Source organism: Gracilinanus agilis, chromosome 1, assembly GCF_016433145.1.
Source record: "Gracilinanus agilis isolate LMUSP501 chromosome 1, AgileGrace, whole genome shotgun sequence".
Classification (NCBI taxonomy): Eukaryota; Metazoa; Chordata; class Mammalia; order Didelphimorphia; family Didelphidae; genus Gracilinanus; species Gracilinanus agilis.
In genome coordinates, this window is record NC_058130.1 from 313,230,995 (window position 1) to 313,253,547 (window position 22,553).

The 22,553-nt window shown below is 36.7% G+C and overlaps 1 protein-coding gene across 4 annotated transcripts in view; it reads left to right on the forward strand.

The window, feature by feature from the left end:
• The window catches only part of MCTP1 (multiple C2 and transmembrane domain containing 1), a 721,791-nt gene that overhangs the window by 510,808 nt on the left and 188,430 nt on the right, over positions 1-22,553 (forward strand). For all 4 annotated transcript variants that reach the window (XM_044662743.1, XM_044662754.1, XM_044662765.1 and 1 more), the window contains 4 exons: positions 686-788; positions 1,126-1,227; positions 1,736-1,810; positions 3,741-3,860. In XM_044662743.1, coding sequence (XP_044518678.1) covers positions 686-788; positions 1,126-1,227; positions 1,736-1,810; positions 3,741-3,860 — 400 coding nt within the window. The remainder of the gene's footprint in view (positions 1-685; positions 789-1,125; positions 1,228-1,735; positions 1,811-3,740; positions 3,861-22,553) is intronic.

The following is a 22,553-nucleotide window of genomic DNA, read 5'->3' on the forward strand; positions in this document are numbered from 1 at the left end:
ACAACATATGTCATCTGCAGAGCATAATGGAACACTACTTAGTTTCTAAATCCCAGGACACTATTGTAGCTATACAAGAAATGTTTTGTCCTTCCTGCTTTTGCAGGAAGAGTTTCCTGTTTTATATTGAATTTAGATTTTCAGTTTGAAAAAGACATTTAACCGAAAAGAATCTTTTAGTATTAAGAGCAATCCTTATGTTATTTAACTGTACCGTAAATTTTGCAGGCATTAATTGGCAAGTATATTCATTTCATAAGCCATCAAACTTATTGGAGTTTGTGCCCCAAGGCTGAGTAGTAGGAGGGAATAACATAGGCAGTGAGAGGAAATGGGAAGACAGGAAAACTGTTTGGGGAGCAGTGTTATTCCTTTAGTTAGTCCTTTAGTGATGATCTTTAAAATAACTTATTCTGATCATTGATCAGTTGGATAACTTCAGAAAAAATTCTGTTTTGGCTCCTTAAAGATGGTGGACATTCCCTGGTAACCGACTCATGAATTGCAGCCTATTCAGATGCATGATGGGAGATTCTGGTTTACATGGTGTCTTCTCTCCCTTTTCTGTGTATACACACCAACATAGAAAATCAGTGGGGGACAGCTGACTTTTCAAAACCCCTTTTTGTCCTTGTTAACCACTAATGAAGGCATTTTTTTCTGCCTATGTTCATTTTAAATATAGCAATATTAAAGATATCCATTCAGTACTTGAAGTGACGGTTTATGATGAAGATCGGGATCGAAGTGCTGACTTCCTGGGCAAAGTTGCAATACCATTGCTGACTGTAAGTCTCATCTACCTGACACCCTGTGCTGTGATTGCTTTTGCTCAAGGAAAAAAAAGGGGGGGGAACCCTCAGCCCCGTGTCTGTCATTTCTCAACCAAGGTCTGTAATAAGAACACTAAAAATTTTAACATACTCAGTTCACGGCCATGTTGAATCCCATGATAGTTAATTTTTCCTGACAGACTTGATCCTGGTAATGAACAGGTACTTGTCAGAATTGCCACAGTTGTTTTGGGTTCTCTGTCAGTTTCAGCAGCTGGGGGTCAAAGGTCAGTGAGGGAGTGTATTCAGTGGAGACCGCGAGACAGACGGCTGTCATGTCCTTTTCCCGCAGATTCAAAATGGTGAACAGAAAGCCTACGTCTTGAAAAACAAGCAGCTGACAGGGCCAACAAAGGGGGTCATCTATCTTGAAATAGATGTGATTTTTAATGCTGTAAGTCTTAACTTTGGCTTTTTTGTACTGCTAAAGAGTTCAGTTTCATGAAAGCTTTTGTTCCTGATTTGTAGAGAATTTCTGTCATTCTTCATTTTCTCTAAACCTTGATGTATACTGGAGAATACTCCTCTGCCTCTGCATGGCACACCCACTCTTCCTATTACTATGCGGTGGCGCAGCAGCGGCGGTGGTGGCGGCAGCGGCGGCAGCGCGGGCCAGCCAGCCGGCTGGGGGCCGCTGCTGCTGCTGCTGCTGCTGCTGCTGCTGCTGCTGCTGCTGCTGCTGCTGCTGCTGCTGAGGCTGGCGGAGCAGCAGCAGCCCCTGGTGCTGCTTATGTAACAGATTGAAGCTCATGCATGGGGAACTTTAGACATTTATATTTTATGAGCATGGCAGCCAGGAGTTTGAAACTTGGGGGATTATGGCAAACGGAACTAACTATATGTAACTAGTATACACTAGTAACAGAAAAATCCATAACATAGACACATATTTTGATATATAGGTGAAAGCCAGCATCCGAACATTAATTCCCAAAGAGCAGAAGTACATTGAAGAGGAAAACAGACTCTCTAAACAGGTAAAAACAAAACAAAAAATAAATAAAAAAGATTAAACCCGTCAGGAAAACCTGTTATGATCAGAGAAATCTTTGCAAAATTATTTCAAATAAACTTTGGAGTTGGGGGAAAATAGATTCAGATCATTGACTCATGTGGAAATGTTGGGAGTCCTGCAGAAAATTCCAGGGAAAACCAGTGGGAGGTGTGTGTGGGGGGGAGGGGGGGTACTGTACATTCCTAATATGTGTTCAGATGTTGTAGGGGGGAAAATGATCATTTTAACATAAAACGCATTTTTTGGTTTCCACGAAAAATGTAAATGAATATGCCCCAAATTGAGTTCATATGTATGTACAATCCATCCACAGGTGCAATGCAGGTGTATGTAAATTGCACCTAGTAAAAGTTTTTTTTTTTTTCCTTTTAAACCTGATGAGTGACAACTCCATCTTTTTATGGGTAAGAAGGTTGTCATCTTGCTGTTAATCAGGTTTTAACTGTGATGTCACTTTCAAAGCAAATACATTCAGTTCTTTAGCTAAGGCCACTGAGTACAATAATTTAGATTTTTCATCAGATGAGGAAAGTGCTTGTTATTTTAAAATAGGTCTATTACCAAATTAAAATGAAGGGGGAAATTGCAATTACATCCTATTTTTAAAATGTTTGCATTCAAATGAATTATTTTTAGTTTGGCTATAAAATTTTGCTAGGTCTATTTTTTGTTTTATCTGTTAATTTTTTAAAATGAATCTGTGCTTTTCAACATTTTCAGTCCTTTTTTGGATGCCAGGAAACCAATCAGTTTGAATGATAATGAGCCACCATGTTTTCTGATATGATTCAAAGCATAAAAATAATGGATCAATTATAAATGCATTTTCTTATTTCATTTTAGAGTCTGCATGTTGCACTCAGAATTAGAGCAAAACCACTTCTTAGAGAGTCTATCAGTAGGGCCAGACAGTAAAAACAATCCAAAAATGTCTTATTTAATCGAGATTATGAGCTCTTTTTCAAAACCTGTTAGTACACAAACTGAAATAAACTCAGCATACATGGATCCATTTGTAAATGACGATCACAGTAAATTTTACCAGCTACTTCAAGTCTTAGACATATCAGATTGACATTAGAATATACTTTAATTTAGAGGAAAAGGCACTTAAAAAATTAACCTGCAGAGCTAAACTGAATGATTGATGTAGTTCTGTCATTACAAATATTTCCTATGATTCAGCAAGCTATATTTCTCACAATTGTATTTTATGACAGTGTTAAAATAGAGCTGAAAGGAAATGATTCACTCCCCTATGTAATGGTTTGGGGGAGAAGGTGTTCTTTCAGACAATTAAAAGAGAATATCTCTTTCCCTAATTTTTCAACTGAGTGAGAAAATTACTTTATAATATACTGGTTAGATTTGCAGTGATCAGAATTATAGTTCAAGGCATATCAGAAAAAAAAACTATTCAAATATAGAGGTGCAAAATTGTATATGGGTTTGTTAGAGATATAATTTGCAAGTTTTTTTTGTATTAGGTCCTCAGAGAGAAATCTCAAAATAATGCATTTCACTGTAAAATCTCTTACTGGTAATACAACAATCTTAAAACTTATTTAGTATTTTAAATGATAAGTTTCATCTTTTTCTATATCAAATAGTGCTTTAGTAGAGAATTTTACTTCTGGGAGTTGATTTGACCCTATTAGTTCCCTAACATCCAAATAGGGATTGTCAGCATATTTGATTATTATAATTCTGTGTAACAATTTATTTTTTAAAAACTTGGTTTTGACATCTTTTCTTTTGACATGTAAGCAAAGCCACTTGCATGTCCTTTTAGTTGACTCACTTTTCCCATTCATTTTTTCAAGCAAAATGAGCTGGAGGAGGATTAGGTGGAAGCCTGGTTAATTCTGACACTTTTTCCATCTTCCTCACAGCTGCTGCTCAGAAACTTTATTCGGATGAAGCGCTGTGTCATGGTACTGGTAAATGCTGCCTACTACGTTAACAGTTGCTTCGATTGGGATTCACCCCCAAGGAGTCTCGCTGCTTTCGTGGTATGATCACACTGGACTGCTTTTCATGGTTATTCACTGCATTTGGCAATAATAGCTACATGGTCCTACGACCATACTGACAGTCATGTCAGTGTTGCCATTTTAAAATACCTATCTTTAAGACTTGGCCAGGAAATTTTTTTGTGGGCCAGAACCCGATGGATGGTGTTATATCTGAGCCCAAGAATGCTTGCCCCTCACTCAAAAATCCAGAAATAAGACATCTTAGCAACTTTTTTCATTATCTGAGTGACAAATAAAGTAAAAAAAGATATACTGTCCATATTGCACAATTCCAGTGTGCAATAGCATAGCAAAGAGAAGCCCTCAGTGCTAAGATTTTTAATAAATCTGACAATCTATGTTTTGATTTTATTTCTTTCTATTATTTGCCTTTTAAAAAAAGAGTATAACACCACTGGGAATGCTATTTTTGTGATTTGAAAAAAAATGTGAATCAATGGGAAATTGATGTGACCTATTTAAGAGAAATGTTATTATTTCTGAAGTGTCAGGTTTAAAAAAAACAGCAAGAGAGGATGTAATAGATCAGAATAGCTCCCCTAAAAGTGTCCATCCTATAGTCTTTTACTTCAGTTACTTAAAAAGAGCTGATGAAAACTGTCACAGAGCCAGAGAATCCTAGATCCAGGATGCCTGCCCCCCTGCTTTAAGTGGGACTTGGGAGAGGAATGTTCTTTGTGTTTATTCACGATTTGTGAATGAGGCAGATTTTAAAGTTTAAATGTACCACTCCTTTTTAAAATCCCTAAATTATATTTTCATGTTGGTGATGACATAAATGAAAGTACTTCCATGTTCTTGAATTCCTGATTTGGTAGACTACGGGTTTTATTAGGGTCGTCCTTGAAAATTTATCTAATTATAGTAACAAATGGAAATGTTAGTATTACCATTCAAATTAATGTGGGCACATCTTTTTTAGTAATTTGTAGTCTGTTCCCCAGTCTTTGTATAGAACTTTCTTTAATGTCTGGGCCCTTGGAACAAAGGGTATCTCCCTTTGTGTTGCAAGTTACCAGAAAGTGAGGTTGCCTTTTTCCCATTGACATATTTCTACCGCCATAAGGAAAGCGACTGCTGTCATCATGAAGTTTTAACATAGCAGATTCTGTGGGAGCTAAAATAGTTTAATCTAACAAACAAGCATGGTGTTGTTACTTTCTGCAGAGGCTTTTCAATAATAGTAGCATTGCACTAGCCAGGTTGGTGAGAGTTGGAGAAGACAAAACACTAGCTGAAGTTTGCCTCTTTCTGGGAGGGGTGAGTGGTAATTTGAGAAATAGAGAATGACTTTTTTATTTGTTTGTTTGTTTGTTTGTTGAATACTTGCTGTCATCACTCGTGGTTCTCCTAGAGACCTGTGATTCATGAGCAAATATCAGTCTGCAACACTGTGGCTTCCATCTTTGATTCACTCCTTGTAAGAGAGAACAGAAAAATGATTATGAATGATACAACTACACAAAACACAACTACTCCTAAGCCATTTGTCTAGCAATTATTAAGGTAATTCTGAACACTGTGATTTCTCAAGTGAGCTTTATTTTTTGTTTCATAAGTAAGCTTTGCAACTGGCGCACAGAGTTCTCTCTCAGATAAAGAGAGTTCAAAATAGCAGCCAGATTTCTAAACTCTCATTAAGAGCCTGCATGCAGAATCTTGTAGGGGACTCCCATGAGACTGTTAAGACACCCCTAAGGTGTTGTTTCTTAACTGATCTCATTGGAAGCTAATCAAATGTTACTTTTTTTAGTCGTACAAGAAGAACCTATTTCTTAGGGAATCCTTTTCATGTAAATTCAATCCCTTAGAACACAGCCCCATGCCCTAATGCAGATGAAAGTAAAGTCAGCATGGCATTATGGAAAGGGTGCTGAATTTGCAGTCAAAGGATTTGGGTTCAAATTCTGACTCTACTTCCTATTTTTGTAGATAGGGGCATATCACATTTTCTAGGCCACTGTTCCTCTTCTATTAAATGAGATGGTGGAATTAGAGTATCATTAAGGTCTCTTCCAACTCTCAATCTATGATCTTATGAAATTTTGTATCTTTATGCCCAAATAACTATCACAAAGACCCTCCTCTAAAGTCAAGAATGTAGACCCTTATTCATCCATTAATTTATTGAATCTTATTTTTCATGTTATTCCTAAAACTATTTGGTCATCTGCATTCTCAGAGAAGAGTAGATTCCTGGCAAAAAATAAGAGGAAGATAGAATGAGGTCATTTTTGATGACAATGGGAAAATTTTTAACTGGCAACAAGAGAGGGAACAGAAAAAAAATAAAAAACAGATTGATCACAATGATGATTTTGAGTAATTAAGAAAGATTAAATTATGTTCAATATCATCTGTTTAAAAAAGGTGGCAGAATGTATCTTACATTTTAGAAAGAAAAGGTTTCCACAAAAATAGATATTGATGTCCATCTACAGATATTGTTTGATGATAAGCCTACAGTTTATTATCAAACAATTAATACATCATAACTTACAACTTGGTGTTTTCTATTCATAATGATGTTTTCAATGGTCTGTCAATCAGATCTTTTTAAGACCATCAGGTTGAAATCTGACAACACAAGCTGTTGTTGGACTCCAGAATTGTTTGGTTTTTTCTTCTTAAAATAATTGTTTTATGTTATAAATGCTGTAACGATTCAACAAAAGAAACTGGCCCTTTCAGATTATCTTTTTTAAACTCTCTTGTTGCAAGTAATGTGGATAAGTAAAAATGAAACTTTTTATACCTTTGTAACCAGGGACTTAAAAAAAAAAGTTATTGAACCTTGAAGGGAAGTTGCTTTCCATTAAAAGAAGTATATGAATAGTACACCATTTTTAAAAGGACACATTGTTCCCATTGTCCCCTTTAGTGGCATTACAAGTCTATTATAATTACGTTGCTTCCACTTGTACTATTTTTCCAAAAGTATTGCTGTTACCTCTCAAAACACATTTATACTATTACCTTAACTAGTTTGAGGTCCAAGATCAGAGAATTTCCCTGAGAAATGTTTCCAATTTCCATATACTTTTAATCTCCCTTTCCCATTTTTACTATGAATGAAAACAAAATGGAAAATTACTGGCATGTTCCCCAATTGTATTAAGTGAAAATATGATGAAATATAAAATTTCTTTACCACCACCTGTTCTGTGTAGAGGAGAATCAGTGTGGGCTAATAGTTGCAGGTTGGATTGGATGGGATGCAAAAAGTAAAATAAAACAGAATCCTTTGCCATGAATTTCCTTGTTTTTTTTTTTGTGGAGGCTATGAATAATGTTTTAGCACCATTTTGATATCTTTTTTAAATATATGTTAATATCATTATTGATCATCAAAAATTATACCACGAAATTGTGATAGTGCAGAAGAGAGAGGGCTCTTCTTTTGGACTAGCCTATTGTAGCTGTGGAAACGTGTCCTAAATTGGGCCTAATTTTCATCAGGCTCTTGACCAGACATTTGTGTTCTTGTGGATGTCAGTGGGTGCAACATGGGAAAAAAATACATAGTCTCTCCTCTTTCCAGGACTGTCATCTCTCACTATAATGAGCATAGAAATAATTGGACAACTGAGCTATCAGTAAAAGGACACACTTCAGTGTGCGTCAAAGAATTATTTTACAGGACAAACTTTAATCTTTAAATGTGATTGTAGATAATTTGTGGTACCATCTGTCCATTTGGAATTGTTTTAGCCTTTTCCGTCGTTATACTGTAAGTGCCGCTGTGTTTAACATTAACATTTGATATTTTACACATTTAATTTCTGTTCTGCTGTGTGGTCCTTGGGGAACAGAGCTCTAGTGCTACACGAGAGAGACAAAGTATTGATCAGTTAACATTTCAGCTACATTTATGTATGTCGCAAAATTAATGAAAATGCCAGACAAAAATGTCAGAGTGCACAAAAAGGTAGAATTTAAATTTGGTAGTTTAATGAAAAGTTTAAGCTGTGCATTATCAAAAATGTCCTTTTGCCTTTAAAGTATAATTCGTGAGAGAATAACTAAAGGGAGCCACATATTTTACTTAGAGGAACAATGAACTTGAATTATGAAGGAATGGCTAATCTTCAAGCATCCTGTGTTCCCAAAATGCCTTTAGAAAGCACTTTAATTGCCTGATGGGTATTTAACTGTTACTCATAAAATAAATTTGTTTTCTTTCTCATTTGGAGGACAGTTGCTATCAACCCTCTTCTCCCAGAGAGAATCAAAGACAGATTTTGTGAGCCAACATGCCTCTCTTTCCCTATTCTTTTCCTGCCGTCCACATGCTTCTTTTGTGTAGAAAGACAGACTTGGTTTTTTTTTTTCCCCTGGGCTATGATTAAAAGAGTTATACCACTGTGTTTCATCAACCTCCTCCCTCCAGGTTGTATTAATGGTCCATCTTGCCTTCAGTCTCATGTCCCTTTCATTCATTCCATGTTTTCAAGAAAGCAAACGCATACTAACACAATGGATTCTGTGAAGGGATGGCTACTCATGGAAGGATCCCATTAGCCAAAAAGAGGAAGATGGAAAATGAGGTGTGCGGATTACATGATATGGTTTAATGTGGGCAAATAGCACTTATTGAAAGGAATGGAAAGCAAAAAGATGATGTTAAGCTATAGTGATGGACAGCTATTCATTCAATGTTCTGCACACAGTAGGCAAAGAGTTAATGATTCCTGAATAAATAAATTAATGACTAGGTATTAAGAGAAGCCTCAGGTGTCATCCTGTAGGCTTTATCAGAGGCTCTTAGTATTTTTGAATACCATTTAAGTTCAAGGTCTGATTTGAAAAGTGTAACTTTAGAAGGAATATAAATGTAGAAAACACGTGCATGTCTATGTAACTTGCCTTTATCCCTTGGCTTTCTTATTGAGTAAGAATGAGTAAGATGTAGTTATGGTCTGAAGAAATTGAAGGTCAGTTTAAGTTTTCATTGTAAATTTCTATTTTTTACATTAAGGGACCTATCAATAGCTTTAAATCACACCAGCAAAAAAATATAGTTCACACTTGTGGCAGCTTGTAAGCAGCTTTCTGGTTTTTATAAAAAGTGTTATTTTAGTTATTATTTTTATTTTATGGTTCTGGCAGAAAAGGTGAAAATGTTCAAAATTATATTTTCTCACTTTTTTATACAAATGCTGATAAAGAAGGACACCAAGAACCATATGCCCAACCAATGCTAAAGTAGAACTGTATTGAATTTTACTCTCTTTATGCCTTAGGCTTTTTCAGTATCATCACCCACCCATTGCCAAAAGAAAAAAAAAACACCTTAATGATTTCTTCTCTAATACCTTCTCTACCAATTCATTTTCTTCTTCCAAATAAATTTTTAGTTAAAAGCAAAGCCAACAAAAATTACTTTCTTAAAAACAAAACTATTTAAATTCTACTGGTATTGTGCTAAAATACATGGAATTCTATATTTACAAAGGATGATGATGATGATGATGATGATGATGATCTAGAATTGATACAGCGCTTTAAGGTTTTATATATCTTATTGGATCCTCACAACAACCCTAAGAAGGCTGCTGGTGGTGTTATTATTATGCCTGTTTTATAGTTTGGGAAACTGAAGCTGAAAGTAGTTAAGCGACTTGTCTAACATCTCATAGCTAGTAAATATCTAATACAGGATTTGAACTCGGACTTTCTTGACTCCAAGCCAAAGATTCTTTGTGCTATATCTTGTCTTCAGTCATTTCAATCATGGCTGACTCTTTGTGATCCTGTGGAGTCTGCTTGGCAAAGATATTGAAGCGGTTTACCATTTTTTTTTCTGCAGCTTATTTTCCAGATGATGAAACTAAGGCAAAGAGAATCAAGTGACTTGTCCAAGGTCATATAATTGGTAAATGTGTGAGAGCAGATTTGAATTCAGAAAGACAGTCTTCCTAACTTCAGACCCAGAATTCTATCCACTGCACCACCTAACTGCCCAATAGCCTTGGTGGTGAACCTATGGCATGTGTGCCAGAGGGGATACTCAGAGCCCTCTCTGTGGGCATACATGCCATTGTCCCAGCACAGAGTTCACCAGAGTTCATTACTAGAAAGCCAGAAGGACAAGGGGTTGAGCTGTTCCCCTCCTGCTCTCCACACACACCTAAGGACATCAGCCACCTCTCTAAAAGACTTACCATCACTGTACTATATAGTATTTGATTATGAAGGTACATCCCACCTAACAGCATAGGATCATGTATCTAGAGCTGGCAGGGACCTTTGACATGATGTGATGCAATCCTTTCATTTTAATGATGTATAAATATACTATGAGAGATTAAATGATTTGTCTAACGTTACAAAAAAGGTAGTAACTGATGCAGATGGAATTTTAACCCAATGCTTCTGACTTCAACCCCAATATACTTTGCATTGTACCACTCTCCTTTGAAATACCCATGTTGTCTAATGCTGATTGCCAACCTAATGTGTTTTGTGAGTAACCATAACTAAAAAGCTAATTAGCTGATGAGCCCCGTATATATATTTAGGCTGACCTTTGAGTGATAGACTCTGTTCATCACTGGGATAGTGGAGCCTTCTCAGCTTGATGGAACCTGCCCCTATTTGCAGTCTTCTTATACAGCATTTAACAATTCAAGGTCATCTTTATGTCATGATGGACCACTGAAGTAGAAAACTCACATGATTAATTGGTTCAGATAAAACATAATGTAAGGGAAAACAGCATTATGAGGAGAAATTAGTTCTAAATATTATGAATATGTAGTAAGTTATTCAGGTTTTAAGCAGGGTTTTGTTGTTTTAACACAAGATGTAGTTAAGATGTATTATCCATTTGACATTTAAAAGATTTCTGTTTCTCCAGTGAGGCACGTTAGCAACTCATCTGCCACTTAGAAAATGTTCTTTGTCTTACCCATGGTCACACAGTATATGTCAGAGACAGATCCCAAAAGGATGTCTTTTATCTAGCCATTAGGCTATCTCTTTAATATGTGATTTGTTTATAATTTACCAGGTTTTAAACTTGGGTTGTATTTTTTTGTAATTATGAATAACATCAGGTTGTATAGCACAGATATGTTGGAAACAAATCTATAAATGGCTGTGAGGTCCTTGGGAGGAGGGGGTAAAGTGATTTCAAAAGGCCAGCTATGAAAAGATCACCTATGAATGAGTCGTGTTCTCTTCCCCATGTGTTCTTGTTTAGTGGTACAGTTGGGGAAGCCTTATAATCTCTAAAGTCCCTAAATAGTAGGGGAACCAATGCTAACCAACAGCTAATATGTACAAATTTAACGATTTAGATTAATTTTGATCTCTTCAAGCTAAGAGATAAAAATTAGCTACTCCTCTCCCTCCAAATCCTGGTTTTCTCATTTCCCTCATGCTAGTTCCTGAGCTTCTGTCACAGAGAAGACATAAAAATTCATGGAGAGGACCCAGACTTTGGGGGCAGAACTTCTCATAAGCAAGTTCTTCTTACATATGTCTACTAGTTGCAGACTCACACGGGGTAGCTCGATGGCACAGTGGATAGAACACTGTGCAAGAATCAGAAAAATCTGAGTTCAAATCCACCTTCAGACACTATTTATGTGACCTTGATTAAGTCACTTAGCCTCTATTAGCCTCAATTTTACCAACTGCAAAATGGTGATAACAATGACACCTACTTTCTGGCGTTGTGAGAATCAAACAAGATAACATTTATAAAGTGCCTGGTACAATTCCTAGCATATAATAAGCACTACATAAATGCTAGCTGTCATCACCATCATTGTTGTTTTGGGGTTTTCCTCTGAAATATCCTTTACCTGAAAGCCAGAAAAGGAGGATCCGATAAGATTACCAGTCACAGTGTCTTTCCTGACACCAGTTCATATACAACTAAACCTAACTATTGGCACAAATGGTGTTTAACAAGGAAAAAAAATCTATACCACATGAAAGTTTGATTCAGTCCTTTCAAGTGGTTCTAACTGATACCATGGAACCTCTCAGCGACAGTGACTAGAAAAGATACTCATTGCTTATTGGTAGATGGGTACCTCTTGAGCCTACATAATAGCTGCCTCAGTTATTATCTCTGTAAACCCCAAGTTATTGGCACCCTGCTCCCATTCAATTGAATTTTTAGTTTAATTTCTATAGCACTTCACATGTCTTACATACTATTATGACTCTTCCCTACAGTAGATGTCTCCCTATGTAGAGAATTTTGCCAACCCAGGGAAAGAGACTTTCAATGGGTCGATGCATAATGTGAACAAGATAGATCATACCTTTTTGTACTGTGGTGGAGTGCTGCTAAGCTGCATTCTCCCATGCATTAACCTACCTAAATATGTCCCAGTGAAGCACTGGGATGGCTGTCAGACTCAAATGGTGCTATAGGGCATTCCCTTGCTTGTGCTACAACTGGACTTTGTGCTACAACTCTCTTGCTCTGCTTTTAAAGTGGTATGTGACTACAGTCAAAAATGCCAGAAATGAGCAGGACAAAGAAATCAGGTATATAGTTTTCATCCTCTTTTTTACTGGAGAACAAATTCAAAGTAAATCTTACTCAGGAATGTGCTGGCACTTGTCTTTGCTTCTAAGGCCAGTGAGCTTCTCTATGCTTTTTTTGCCTTTCTGGACTCACTTAAAACTCCCTCATTGTTGGCCATAGTGGTTGCTAGGGCATACTATATCTCCATCTTGAGAAAGTAGCATCTAGGCGACCCGATGAATAGAGCACAGAGCCTAGAGTCAGGAAGACCTGTGTTCAAATNGAGAGGGAGAAGGGGAGAGAGAGAGAGAGAGAGAGAGAGAGAGAGAGAGAGAGAGAGAGAGAGAGAGAGAGAGAGAGAGAGAGAGAGAGAGAGTAAGTGAGTGTGAGAGTGTGTGTGTGTGTATTCAGCCTTTCTAACTTAAGGTAAGAAGATCAGGGACCCCTCCATGCTACACTTTACCTGGTCAAATACTAGTCAGTCTGTTCAGGAATAGAAGTAAAAAAGAGCTCTCTCCTTCCCATACTTGTCTTTTTTAAACCCCACTAACTCCTCCCTTTGTGGCAAGATTGCACATTGACACTGACACTCATGGAGACCAGGGTTAGACTACATACTTGGATCAACAACCCCTAAATAATTTCCTTCACACACTACCTTGAAGGATTGTTATGAAAATAGAATGAGATAACATTTGTAAACCAGGTAGCACAGTACCTGACACATAGTAGGCACTATATAAATGCTTATTTCCTTCCTCTTTCTCCAAACCTCCATTTAAATTCTATAAATGATTTTAAATGTCCTTAAAAGATAAAATAGGATGTGATTAGAACAATCAGACCTTTGCAGATTTGTGTGGTAAAAGATAGGGATAAGAGTAAAGTAGTTGTGATTATACCTCATGTGATAAGTTAGCTCACAAAAGTGTTTTTTTTAATCTTCTAAAAACCACAAGTAAAGGAGGATGATTGGGATAAATTTAGCTTCCTATACTAAATATTGTAAATTAAGTTTTGCAAGATTTTGCAAGAAGCCATGCCTGTGGGCACAGTTTGCAGTTGGACACTTGGAATCTTGGGAGAGTCCTGATGCCATCCTGGGGCATGAGACCAATCGTCGATTGGGCTGTGCCCTAGATAAGGGAAGCAGAGACTGGACCCTTTGACTCATTCTGGAGCCTAGGATCCAGGGTGGAGGAAGGAGGATCGTGGGATTAGATAACTTAGGTAGGATTTATCTAACTTAGCTGACAAATAGCAACAATTCATTGTCAAACCCAACAATCTCTGAAGCAACAAAATACATTTCAACTATTTATTCTTCATCTGGCTCAGGGCTTGTCAGCCCTGGGCCAGCAGTTGAGCATTAATTACTCAAGCTACCATCTAATTTGTCTTCAAGTAAGCAGTGCCTCACCAAAGCAGGCCAGATCAACCAGTGGCCTGCCTGGGCCAGTGGGCCTGATTAGTTCAGCTGTCACCATTCTAAAGCTGTTAGATATAGCACATGTAACTAGGATCAAACTACATTTAGGGTTTCCTAATAACCCTCTTCCCTCCTACCTGTTACCCCTTTGTTTTGATTTACACCAGTAAAAGCCTTGTTTTTAAAAGTCAATCTAGCTACTGACCTTTTGTTGGTTTGACCTGGCAGCAGGTCAGCCTCAAAGAAGTCTTAGGGCAAGTTGAAGGGCCAGAGGAGGTTTCAACCTTACTCCTTGAAGTTAAGCTTTACTACCATCAGTAACTTCATTAGTCAGATGTGTTACCAATTTATCATTGTTATTCTGATATTATAGATTTAGTTATCATTTATTGAAACATCACTTGGTGCCAAGAGGCTAGGAAGAAACACACTGTGATTGGTTGGGGGAATTCTACAGGAAGTTTAGTTGAGCTATCTGATTTTCTGTTTATACCTAAGGAAAGTTTAAAGCTCCTTTGTCATCAAGGACTTTTGCTTTACCTCAACCAAAGGGTCCAGTCTCTGCCTCCCTTATATAGGGCACAGCCCAATTGATGATGGTCTCATGCCCCAGGATGGCATCAGGACTCTCCCAAGATTCCAAGTGTCCACCTGCAAACTGTGCCCACAGGCATGGCTTCTTGCAAAATCTTGCAAGACTTAACTTACAATAATGATCTAAAATCACAAGACTCATGAAATAATACACTGAAGTTATCAACTATGGTTCTATATGGGTAACTAATCAGGACATTTGTGATAGAAAATATGAGCACCAAATACTGAAATTATACCAAGAATTGGGTACATAGATTGTTAGTCTTTCCCCAAGGTAAGTCTGTGAACTGACTGTATGTATGCCACATCTTTAATTTTCCTCTGGTAACAGAAAACTAACACTCAGAGAATGAAATATCTGTAAGTCATCAGCTAGAGTAAAGATGGAAAGCTTTGAGAGTAAACACTTCTCAGGGACTACTAGGTAGTTCGGTCAATAGAATGCCAGGCCTGGAGCTGGGAGGACTTGGGTTTAAACCTGACCTCAGATACTTCCTAACTGTGTGACCCTGGGCAAGTCACTTAACTTCAGTTGCCTAGCCTTTGTCCCTTTTCTGTCTTAGAAGTGATACTAAGACAGAAGATACAGGTTTTAAAAAAAGAGGAAAAAAAAGATGGGGTGGTGGGGAACAGCTAAGTGACTCTGTGCATATAACCCTGGGCAAGTCACTTGACTCCCATTCCCTAGCCCTTACCACTCTTCTACCTTGGAATGGCTACTTTGTATTGATTCTAAGACAGAAGATAAGGGTTTAAAAAAAATAAAAGAGTAACCTCTTCTCACATTTAAACCAAGCTATTGCTGTTGAAGAGAACCAGTGACATCACAAGGTGATGTCCTGACTGGCTCAAGAACTAGTCAAGCCTTACTTCTTATTCCAGAGTCGTCAAAGTCCAGTGACAAGACCAGGGGTCGGCAGCATATGGTTCTTGAGCCATGTCTGGCTCTTCTGAGGGCCAGATATGGCTCTTTCTGCAGGAGCCATAAAGTCAATTTTTTTTCAGGCGCTGTTACAGGAGCGCGCACTGTGAGCATTGTACGGCTCTCAGGAAATTACATTTTAAAAAATGTGGCGATTATGGCTCTCACAGCCAAAAAGGTTGCCAACCCCTGGACAAAACCAAAGACAGGATTACTGGTGATGCCCCAGGATGCTTTGGAAGATCTTGGCACCTTTGTTGTCTGGCCTAATTCTATGTCTTCCACAGTGCCTGCTTCAGTCACCTTCATGGCCATTGAAACAAATTGTTTTCAGCTGCCCATTTTTCTGGGAGAAGTCTTCACATGCGTGGGGCAGACATCCCCCTGACTCACCATTGGGTTTGAGGCTTGTGGGCTACCCTCAACCTACCTCCCAACTGCGGAGACAGTTTTACTGAGGTCTGACTACTATACATGCTACAGCCTTTTGGAACCACAGATAGAAGTTGGGTGACAGGTGGACACTAAAGGTAGATGAACAACCCTGAAAAGGACTAGGCAAGCCTTCATACCTCCTGAAACACCCCATCCACCATCAAACCAAGCAAGGAATGACTGAAAAGGAAGCCTTCGAAGGGAAGAAGAGTCAATGATAAAAAAAATTTTTTTAAGAAACAAATTTTAAAAAAAGAAACAGGGAAAGCTAAAAAGTGTATTTTGCTTTAAATAGAACCTTGGACCCAAATGAAGTATGGCAGTTTCAAAGGCAGCCTGGCACACTAGATTAGAAACCTTGCTTCTGAGTCAAACTAACCTAAGTTCAAGACCCATCTTTAGGTGGTCCTTATCCAGACTGAAACCATGGGAGGGCAGCTAATCAAGGCAGCCAAAATTTAGGGACTAACAATCCAGTCTTTTAAAGCACTATTTAGCAAGCTAGATATGCTGCTGTCCATTAATTGTCCCAGGCTACTCCTTATGACTACAAGTTATAGAGCTGTTGCTAGTATATACTGGCAGAGTTTCCTCTCTGAGTATTCCCTATACAGTGCATTCACAGGTCCAGTCCATTTAGTGTAAGTTAAAAAAAAGAATGTTAGATTTCTTAAAGATTTCATTCTTTAATTGAGTTTTTGGCTTGACCCTTAGTGTTCTTTAATTTGAAGTGCCTACATGTGCTTCCATGTTGTTGCATATGTTCTTAATAATGAAGTCTGGTTTTATTTTTCTATACTTTGCATACAATGCAAATTAAAGCCATAAGTAATCATGCTGAATAATGATCTAATGTTGCCTTATCCGAAATAATCAAGTACATACTGACTCCAATTCTTCAACAGGAAAAAAGGGCTCTGAGTATTTTTAAAAAGGGTGAGAGTGAATAATGAATGCTTTCTCCCCTATGGGTATGTTCCAAGTGTGTGGTGGAGTGCCTTGATGAAGTAAAAAAATCGGGCTAGATGTTATTCCTTCCTTGCCTCTTTCCAATAATCTTTAGATCTAGATCTAGATCTAGATAACCTCATAGCTTTCTCCTTTTATAAAGCACTACACTTTAAAACTAATAGATGATCTTTACATTCTTAAGTGAATACTTCTATGTCTGAAATACACTTACATACTGAATTAAGCTCCACTTTCCTTTCAGTCTTAGAAGAATAGAAACAACAGGACTTTGGGGTCTGTCAAGGTTGACAGAGGGAGAAAAATTCATTTTAAAGGATGAAGATAATTGGTCCAACTAGTTACTTTTCATAGCTAGTTACAGAAATGCCAGAAGTCTTATTCTTCTCCCTTTCAATTTACCTTCACGATCATAAAAGAAGCTCCTTATGACCATTATAATTTACCATTGATATATACTATAAATAAGCATTAAGATATAGCATATCACACTATATAGTATACACGGTATATACCAATGATTTTGCATTTGACCATATGCTGTTTCCTACATTGGACCTTAATATCATTTTTATAGTCTTAAAGCTTAAATAAGGTAATAATACATATATCTGATATATGCAAATATCTTTTCTTCTGCTTTCCACTAGCAAGTTTGGAGACTAAATAATATCAGAAATCAGTGATACCCACAGCTATTTGGAAAAAAAAATTTGATTTTAATTAAAGATGATAGATTACTTATTTTGTAAATAGCCCCTCAGTAATGCATTAATGACTCCATTGAGAACATACTGTAATTGGTCTGTGGTATTAAGTATTAGATAGTAAAATTAGTGGAAATGTTCAAGGAGAACCTCATGATTTAATCCATTACTATACAATCTCTGATTTGAGTTCATTTTTTTTTCAGGTTCAAAGCCAAAGCTAAGTAGACTCAATGTCAAACTAGGTTTTTTTGCTATTTTTTAAAAATATAAATAAAGCCTCTTGGATTACAAAAGTACTGTATTCTACATCCCTCTCATCCAGGAAAATAGAACTTCATGTCTTCACGGGTATTCATGAAAATCTTGGCACAAACTGTTTGGTTTGAATGCTTTATTTTTCTTTCATTCTCAGTTCCTCTGGGTCTTATATTTCTTAACCTGAGAGTTTAGCCACAATTTTAAGTTCATGGTAAAAACTGAACTTGGAAACAGGTTGTCTTTTGGAACTCAAAAAGCATTTTATTATGGAATCTATGTTGCCCTGCGCCGTAAGGCCCTATGGCTGATGGGAAGGGAGATTTGTGGAATGGGGAGAAGATGAAGGCCAAGTTCTGACAGAGAAGCTTCTATAGCTATGGTCACTAAAGCATAATTAGAAGCAAGATGGCTCCAGAATTGAGAAAGGATGAGGACTTTAATGAGTGGGGATATAGCAGGAAGTGATGGTTGCCAATATCTGTATAGTTGGATTATTTACAAATCCAGACTATCTGCATTCCCATCCTATTATCTTAAAAGTCAGATCAGTAGTCTGATAAAGTCATAAAGGCTTCTTAAATGAGGCATTTCACAATTGTTTTTTAACCAGAGTACCCATCATAAAGGGTTACAGTGAGAAGTGAAATTGCTTACTGGACATAATAAGTCCATGTTCATTTTGGTACCAGAAATTTAAGCAGTATGTACTTTTTTTTGTTGTTTTTTATCACCTTTTTTTTGATAGTTGGAAGGGATACACGCGGCTTTTCTCAAGATACAAGGTGCAAAAATAAACCATTTGTTTCAACAAATAATAAAAGAGTGTGGAAGATCTCACAGTAAATTATATTTTTAAAAGAGCAAAAAAAGTGCTTTTTGACCTCAGAATCACACTTTTAGTTTTTCCATAGAAAAGGAAGAATCTTTAAGAGCAAATCCTAGTTTCCAGTGTGCCTAATTTCAAAAGTATATTTTCACTGAGCTTACAAAATAGTGTGAATCAGCCATATTGATCCATATTGATTTAATGACAACTGTGGCAAACCTATATACCCCCCAAATCTCCAAAGTGCATAGAAAGCCCAGTGTTTAGAGAAACTAGGTAATAGGGCTTCACTATTTATTACTGCTCACTTTTTATACTTTTAAATCATATAAATAAGAAAAGATGTAGTACTAAATTTGTACTTACTTACTCTGAAATTATTATACCCCTTTTCAAATTAGCAAAGACTTTGATCATGAATTGAGTTACCATTAGAATATGAAAAATGTTATTCTTCATTGTATGAATTGAGATGAGACATATGGTTTGCAGTGGAAGTGGCAGAATTATAGTGTAGTTTTATTAGATATATTGGTCTTTACAAAAATCATCTCTATAAAATGCTTTAAATCCCCAAGAAGATGGATATGTAAATAATTTAAGCCTTTATTATTAAGGAATGAGCTAGGAGGCAATAACAACGAAACATATATATATATATATATCTTTCTTACTGGTAGGCAATATTTCAAAATTCAGTCAATATTGCAAAATTTATTTAAAGATAATATAATTATTTGGCAGTTTTTGTACTAGATACACTAATACTTAGAATAAGCCACAAACCTATTTTTAATCAGTTCATGTTGGTTCATGGTTATTCTCCATAATTGTCTAGGAAATGTGATTTTTATAGTGCCTAGATTCTATTTCTAATTGACTAGAATGTTTGACTCCAGTTTAAGGAACTCTAGGAAATAAATTATAAACTGAATAAAATAGCTACCTCTATTTGTCTGCATTTAAATCTATGATTAGAACAAACGACGGAGAATAAATTCTGTCTATCTTGATTGAAATGTATTTCAGTTGCCATTAACAGATCTTCCTCCCCTGTTATCATCCACACTCAATAAACCTCCATCGACTGACTGACTATGATGACTCTGGAGGTAAAACTTGGAGTTAAAACTGTAATATTGTAACAAAAAAAAAACCATCGCATCAGACACAGCTGAGAATAAATGCAGTATTATAAGGCATGATAAAGGGCTAATGTGGGATACATTTATACCCTCTTCTACGAGGAGATTCACACTCATTATTTTCATCATCTTAATGAGATCGGTGTGGGAACATTTCTCTCCCTCTTGGCTGACAGGAAGGAGGTACTTTACCATTTTTCCTTCTACTCTTTTTAAGAAAAAAATTATTATTATTATTATTTCCAAGTTAATCTTGTTCGGAGAAACTTTAACTGGCTACTATGAACAACCCCAGAGTGTAGCTTAGAAAGGTTTGGGATCTTTGAATTAGAGGCAACAGTGTTTTTCCTTATTTTCTTACTCCAACCCACCAAACCCCTTCACTACTTATCCTCTGTGATATTATGGAAGGAGTTTCCTTAGAGAAAGGGTTATAGATATCTTCTCCATATGAAAGAGGTGGTACTTGTAACTACTCTCTTTCTTCCCACTGGGTCCATTTCCTAATTATTTCTGCACTCAGACTGCCTAAACCCAGTCAGAGGGAACTGAATGCCAATCAATGCATGTCTCCCAGCCAGCCATAGATAGTGCCCTGAACAGAGGTGGGGCGGGCAAGGGACCAACTCCAGATACATCTTATCCAGAGACATCAGGCCCCCTATTCAGATCTGTCAAGTAACAGACACCATTTCTAATTAAGTTGCTAGGAGAGATATTTTTATCATGTTTTAAAGTAAACTAATTCCCTTAACAGCTATTGTGGGCAGAGAAACAAAAAATTATGGTAGTGTTTTTTAAGGAGCCTTACAACTATTCATTTTTAATTTATATTTTGGCCATCATAGACACACACACACACACACACACACACACACACACACACACACACATATATATATGTATATATATATTAAATACACTAATGCTAACCCATATATATGTATACACACACACACACACACACACACACACACACACACACACTTTCCCCTTAAAGAAACTCAAGGATTTTCCTTTAATTGAAGAATTTTTTAAAAGACATTTTTAATATTTGCTGTCCCCTTAATTATTACTTGCTTAATGCACCACTGTTAGCACAGGGATTATGAGTTAATAAAAATGTCATAGTAGTAGTGTATGAAACACAATATAATTTTCCCCAGATAATGATTAACGGCATAAGGCTATATTAACAACACTCTTAGTCCTCAATCCCTAAATGCCTTTCATTTTCATCTTTTAGAAAGTAAATTTGTACTAGAAATCTAAGGTAATAGAATATTTGAAAGACTTAGTTTAAAAAGTTAATTAATGCAACTTTGTTAGGTTTTTTTTTCCATTTTAAGATCATGTTACTGTGTCAAGCATTATTCTATTTTCAAATCAGTCTTAATGTATTTGTAAAGGGTGATTATTAATATTCACCAAAGCAACTTCATTCAGACTCATAAAGAGTTTATTTATATCATCACAGGGTATTTGTTATAGCAGTTGGAAAATAAAATTAATAAGCCATTAGATCATTATTACGTAATTGCTTTGTTCACATAGTGAAAAAAAAAGGTTTCCCTTTCTTTCTTTTAAAAAAAAATAATGTCTCTGGCTTTGTTCAGTAGCTGCAGCAGGCTGTTAGTATGTATCTTTATACCATCAGAATGAATGAGATATATCTGTATAAATTATTGATTCACTTGAGCCTCCTTCAGTAATTCAGAGCTGAAAACTCTGGCAGCTTATCTAATAGAATGATATAACTAGCAGACTGAAGTTACCTACCACAGCAACAATTGCCCGTTGGGGGGTCAAATGGCCTCTTGCCTTTCTACCTGAACACCTGCAAATTGAGCTGTAGCCCATTCAGAATTTTAAGAACAGGCTCATTGTCACAGGAAGTAGAGTTTGTTTCTTGGAGAAAATTATGCCAGTTCTAGTTCTGAATGAAAGACAAGGATTTTATTACTCCAGGGATATTAGGCCTGACTGCCTTTTTGAGAAAACAAATTTGCTGTAACTTTATCTGTAATTTAGCCCTGAATGGGTACAAATAGACTCCACATTGTATGGAAGGGAAAGGAGAAAATAGGGGTTTGTTAAACCCATACGAGGGATGTGTAATCATTATATTTCCGAGAGAGGTCTTATCAGAGTTGCAGGTTATAAGGGGAAATATTTGGGTTACAGCCTTAGCATCAAACACCTGTTTTGAATTTTAGCTTAAAGTGGCATTAGGAAAGAAGGTTTTTGTTTAATGCTGGGGATAATGGAATCACACATCCCCACAAAGCTGGTATTTAGATTTGGCTTTGACTTAGCACCTGACCAACCAGAAACTTCAGAACTGAAACTTTATTGGGATCTTCCCTCGTGAGACTTGTGCCTGGCTACCTATGATATTTTGTTTGTTTCTTTCATTCTAGAAGGAAATGAGGTCCATGGGATTTCTTCATCTTTTCCACATATTAGGTGAAGGAGGGGTGGAGAATCCAATAAAGCATTTCCTTATGGATCTGACTCATGTTTCCAACATTTCAAGTGTGGGATGGAGGTCTGGGTGGATAGCCAAGTGATATGATTCTGAAACTGATAGACTGCCTTCTCACACAATTACATTTCTTGGGACTAATGGAGGTCCAAATAATACAAATGAAAGTCATCATGCAAGTTAGTCATCCTTCAGTCAGAACAGAATTTACTTAAAGCAAAACAATATTTCACAATCATGTAGCTGATTGGTGCCAGGGATCTACTCTAGGTAATCAAAAATCCTAACCATATGCTCTCTCTGAGCTCCAACCTAGTCAATTAGCACATTTTCTATTAAAAAAAAAAACTTAGTTATAACAGGTCTTCATCAGCTAGCAGTTGACATAATTGAGGAATATATAGT